Source organism: Aplidium turbinatum, chromosome 2, assembly GCF_918807975.1.
Source record: "Aplidium turbinatum chromosome 2, kaAplTurb1.1, whole genome shotgun sequence".
NCBI lineage: Eukaryota > Metazoa > Chordata > Ascidiacea > Aplousobranchia > Polyclinidae > Aplidium > Aplidium turbinatum.
In genome coordinates, this window is record NC_137473.1 from 24239543 (window position 1) to 24245112 (window position 5570).

The 5570-nt window shown below is 37.5% G+C and overlaps 1 protein-coding gene across 1 annotated transcript; it reads right to left on the reverse strand.

Annotated features, from left to right (window-relative positions):
• Window positions 1-369: 369 nt before the first annotated feature.
• On the reverse strand, window positions 370-4827 carry LOC145788451 (uncharacterized). The gene is made up of 2 exons (XM_082600217.1): window positions 3981-4827; window positions 370-482 (listed from the first exon to the last, which is right to left on the reverse strand). The coding sequence occupies exons 1-2, from the start codon at window positions 4825-4827 to the stop codon at window positions 370-372; spliced, it is 960 nt and encodes a 319-aa protein (XP_082456343.1).
• Between the last annotated feature and the right edge of the window lie 743 nt (window positions 4828-5570).

Below are 5570 nucleotides of genomic sequence, written 5' to 3' on the forward strand. Positions count from 1 at the left end.
AAAAATTAGAATTATCAGTGTTGTCAAATCATTGCCGCAAAGATCGTTGTTGCAACTATAATACAGGGTACCGTGCAAAAACTTGGTCATATGCCTAACTAATTATCACCTTTGCGCGTTTTTGCGATTGAAAACGCGTTAACTAGTTTTTGTAGGTCAATCTTACGGAGTAGATCGCTTTCAATACACAAAAGTGCCAGTGTACCAAGACGTTATTGACACATTGTTGATCGTTCAACGTCTTTAATTCGTTTGAGTTGTGAAAACGAGCGTTCCCCCGAGCAATTCGTAGCTATTAGAGACAAATACGTTCTAAGTGCTACTTCAGTGTTCGGAAATGCATTATAAACACCAGTAGTGTGCAGCATTTTAAACATCTTCTGGGCACTTCCTGTTGCTTGCTGCTGTTTCATCGCATCTTTGCTCTTTATATACCAGCACATAAACTGACGAAATTCTGATGGGAAGTCGGAAGACAGGTCCTTTGAATACACACCAACTAAACCTGCAACATCGATGTCTGTAACAGACATAGAGTCGTACTCGGTCAAAACCCCAAACCTCTGCAGCACCATGCAATATGCATCGATACGTTTCTGTAGTGCACTCTTCAATTGGTCGTTGTTTCGTTGCGTCACCCAACGGAAATGTGAATTTTTAAAAACGTCAAAAAGGAAGTGGCAACATGTTTCAATTCGTCTTTTTTTAACGATTTTTGTAACCTTTAATTCATCTGGAAAAATAGAACTATTAAGATAAATACTTATTAGTTTAGAAAATAATTATTTTGAAAACATGACCAAATTTTTACTGATTTTAAAGTGGCCTGGATTTTTGACTGGCCTGTAGGCACGTGCCTACTTTGCCTAATGGTTAATCCGGCACTGGTGGGAAGTATCAACTTGGGAGGGTGCATGAGGTAGTTCCACAAATTAGGAAAGGGAAGCCTGTGGTTCGTAGAGCTAAAGTTGCCGTCTGCAACTATGATGAGAGTACGGGGAAAGTGAAAGTACTAGACTACGTGTTGAGGGATATTTTGTGCCTCGCCCCCGTAAAGAACACCTAAGTGTTAGGGTTTGAGCCTGGTTTTGTCTGCGGTGGCCGACACTTGTCTGAGCCCAGAACAGTCGGTTATTATCGCAACAATTGTATATAGCGTCGTTTTAGCGTGTACCTATGGTACCAATTTCATGTATCGTCGTGTATTATTCTTATTGTTGTTCATTCTTTGCATGCCCTTTGTATTTACGTATTAACTTAAACGTGAGTGATTCGAACAATTTGTGTATCGTGTGTTTTTATTCATTGGCTCAAAATTGTCCTTAAATTCTTTTTTAGTTATGCCATGTTAGACTGTCATAACTAGGGGTCGCTTTGTTACGGACAATTTTCACCAAATCAAACGTCATATAAAAACCGTTATGGTCTACTTAACCTAGCTGGCATCTTACGTCATGGAAATTGCTAGAAAATGTCCAAATATTGCACCATCGTTCGTAAGACCTGATGAAACATTGCATCATCGCCTTTCAACACCTGTTTTGAATTGCGTGACAATGTCTTTTATTATTGCGTCACAGTTACTGTTTACTTGAGTTTGAGATATCGCAAATTATTTTCATCATTCGTAAAATGGTTGCTTGAAAGTTGGAGGCATATTTAACTGTTTTCTTAGTGCTTGCCAGCTGGACGAAAATTCTGTCTTTTATCCAAGTAATCTGTTCTGTAGTGACAAGTTTTAGTGGTGTACGGCGTTGCATTCCATTTTCGACAGCCAGGTGGCTAATTTTACAGAAATACAATTTTGAATAGACGTTTCAAAGGAGTGTTTCTTTTTCGGTCATTACATACAGACGAACGGATTCGGGAATCTTATGTTACAATTTTCCCACGAAGAGATTATGGTTTACCGCTGTGACCACATGTATCTTGCACTCCAATTCTTTTCCTAATTGCTTCGTTTGTAATGTGTTTTGTATATGATATTTTTATATTCTTCTGTAGCACCAGAGTTGAAAAGCATTAATTTTTTTGTGAATTTCTTTGCTGTCGGTCCAACTTTCACTTCCATATGACATGACTGGTTTGATGTAACAAGATAGAAGTCTCAGTTTTAATTGTAAATTTATTTCTCCTCTTAAAAATTCCTTGCATTTCCAAAATGACGCTTTTGCTTGACCGATTCTTCTTTTTATATCATTGGTGCATCTTCCATCTTGTGTAATGAGGGACCTTAGGCAGTGGCGTAGGAGCATATGCTGCCGTCCCTGGCTTTCGTTGAAAATGCCGCCCTAAGTAGACTGCAGCAAATTTTGAAATAGTTTCATGTTCAAGCAATCTTTTCAATAAAAATAATTAGCCTACAAATAATGTGCCGCGTCTCAGAAGTTCTATAATGCTTGAGAAAGAAGCCTCACTGTCTCAGCGTTAAGGCCAAAAATAAAAGACAAACAATGGACAACAAATGTTAGGCAAATGAAAGATCAATAGCCGCCTCAAAATTGAACTTTTCGAGCTTTCGCCGAAGCAAAATCAGCGATAATATCTTCAAATCAAGTTTTTGAACGTAGTCTCTTTCTATAGAAGGAATCGATAGAGCTGATAGCCGATCATCATTCATGGTAGAACGTAAATACGACTTTATCATTTTGAGCTTTGAGAAACTCCTCTCACAGCTCGCAATTAAAACACCAATGGTAAGATAAAGTTTCAGACACAAGCATAAATATGGTGTCGAATCAAGTAGGTGTGATTTAGCTCTCTTTCTGTAGGTATCATGGCTGATACAGCCCTCGATGTACAATGATGTTCCAGTTTGAACGATCTCGTGCGTCTTGCCAAATTTTAGTAGGGTTTTTGATTTGTGATTGAAAATTGTGCAAAAATGTAAATCTTTGAGCTCTTCTTGACCGTTTTCCTATTATTTTTCCACTTAAAGATTTTCCACTTAGTGATTTAGCTAACCACTGTAAAACATCAAACGCTGTTGCATTACGATCAAACGTGGTTTCACTGCTTCGCACTTCTAGCTTTTTAAATCTGTCAATTTTCACAGCTAACTCCAAAAAGTCCACCTCGTCATCTTTATTTATTTTTGCCTTACTTCATTTCTCCTGCTGTGTGCACTGTGCAGCCTCATTTTGCCGCCCCCTTGCAGCCTGCCGCCCCTGGCGCAGAGCCAGAACCGCCAGGTGGCTGCTACGCCACTGACCTTAGGTATGTGTATGTGGTGACCTGATCCAATTGTTCTCCTTCCAGCTTAATGTTTATTTTATTATTTCCATTGCTTTTTTCGATGAGCATTGTCTTTGTTTTCTTCAAATTGAGTTTCATTCCGTATTTTTTACTGATTTCATTGATTTTGTCCATGCTTTCTTGTAGTTTTTCTTCTGTGTCGGCGAGTATGACAGTGTCATCTGCGTATCGTATGTTGCTTACTGTTTGACCATTGAATTTTACTCCGTTTTTGTTTAGTGTTGTTAATGTTTTCTTGATTATTGCTTCGTTGTACAAATTGAATAATATTGGTGAGAGTATGCATCCCTGCCGAACTCCTTTGAATATCGGGAAAAATTCTGTGAGACTGCTACCACTTCGAACTGCTGCTGTTTGTTTAAAATATATGTTTTTTATAAGTCTTCTTTCTAAGAACGGGACATTAAATTTTTCGAGCAATTGCAGTAATTTGGTATGTTTTATCCTGTCAAATGCTTTGCTGTAAACTATGTATGCAATGTAAGTGTGTTTTCCTTTTTCTATTCTCCGTTCGCCAATTGTTCTTAGAAGGAAGATTGCATTTCTTGTTCCGTATCCTTTTTTATGTCCCATTTGATTTTCATCAATTTGTTGTTGTATTATTGGGGTTATCCTTTTTTTGATAATGTGTAGTAGAATTTTGCTGGCGTGTGAAATCAGACTTATAGTCCTGTGTTCTTCACATTTCATTGTTTTTGTTATTTTTGGTATTGGGATCAAGATACTCTTAGTGAAGTCATCCGGAATTTCACCACTATTGTATATCTTGTTTATTAGTTTCGTCATGTGCTGCAATCCCGCTTCTCCCAGTTGTTTTAGAAGTTCCGCAGGAATTTCATCTATCCCAGTTGATTTTCCATCTGGGAGTCTTTCTATGACATCTCTAACTTCATGTTCCGTTATTTTTGTAACTTCAGATGTTGCTGGTAAAATTTCTATATTTTCTCGTTCGTCATCATATAGTTCTGACACATATTCTTGCCATCTGTTGGTTATTCCTTCTTGAGTTTGTATTACTTGTCCATCTTTATCGATCAGCCCCATCTTTGCAGCTGGAGTTTGACCTTTCATTTCTTTTAATCTCATGTCATCTAAATGCTCCAACTCTTTGCACTTTTTTTCCCAGTAATCTTCTTTTGCTTTTCTACACATTTGTCGGATCTTTTTGTTTAGTTTTTTGTACAGAAGTGCATTTTTTACAAGCAATGTTCTTTTCAGATTTCGTCTTTCTTTCATTTTATTCAGTATTTCTTCCGTCATCCACTGTTGCTTTTTCTCTAACAAATGCCTTCCACATATGTTTTCCGCAACTTCTTTTATACAAATTTTCATCTTATTCCAGTCCGTTTCTACACATTTCTTTGCAAGTTTATTGTCCAGTTCTTCTCTAAAATTTTCCCGTTGTCTGTGGTCCTTTAGCTTGTTGACATCCCACAATGAACGTTTCTTTGTCTTCATCAATGCTTTCAATTTGTTTTTTATTTTGCACACCACCACGTTATGATCAGAATAGCAGTCTGCACTTGTTCGTACCTTTGCATTGATCATCCCATTCCTGTGTCGTTTACTCATTAAAATGTAGTCTATTTGATTTTTTGTGATTCCATTTGGCGATCTTCACGTATGCGTTGAGTTTACTTTTTGTTCAAACCATGTGTTTGCTATTGGTCACAGCGGTAAACCATAATCTCTTCGTGAGAAAATTGTAACATAAGATTCCCGAATCCGTTCGTCTGTATGTAATGACCGAAAAAGAAACACTCCTTTGAAACGTCTATTCAAAATTGTATTTCTGTAAAATTAGCCACCTGGCTGTCGAAAATGGAATGCAACGCCGTACACCACTAAAACTTGTCACTACAGAACAGATTACTTGGATAGAAGACGGAATTTTCGTCCAGCTGGCAAGCACTAAGCAAACAGTTAAATATACCTCCAACTTTCAAGCAACCATTTTACGAATGACTAGAATAATTTGCGATATCTCAAACTCACGTACACAGTAACTGTGACGCAATAATGAAAGACATTGTCACGCAATTCAAAACAGGTGTTGAAAGGCGATGATGCAATGTTTCATCAGGTGTTACGAACGATGGTGCAATATTTGGACATTTTCTAGCAATTTCCATGACGTAAGATGCCAGCTAGGTTAAGTAGACCATAACGGTTTTTATATGACGTTTGATTTGGTGAAAATTGTCCGTAACAAAGCGACCCCTAGTTATGACAGTCTAACATGGCATAACTAAAAAAGAATTTAAGGACAATTTTGAGCCAATGAATAAAAACACACGACACACAAATTGTTTGAA

Excerpts from the sequence above, each read along its gene's own strand:
- LOC145788451 (XM_082600217.1), bottom strand. The coding sequence starts at position 4,827 with ATGAGTAAACGACACAGGAATGGGATGATCAATGCAAAGGTACGAACA. Across the intron at positions 483-3,980 it reads TCCGGATGACTTCACTAAGA|GACCTGTCTTCCGACTTCCC; the intron begins GTATCTTGATCC and ends GTGTATTCAAAG.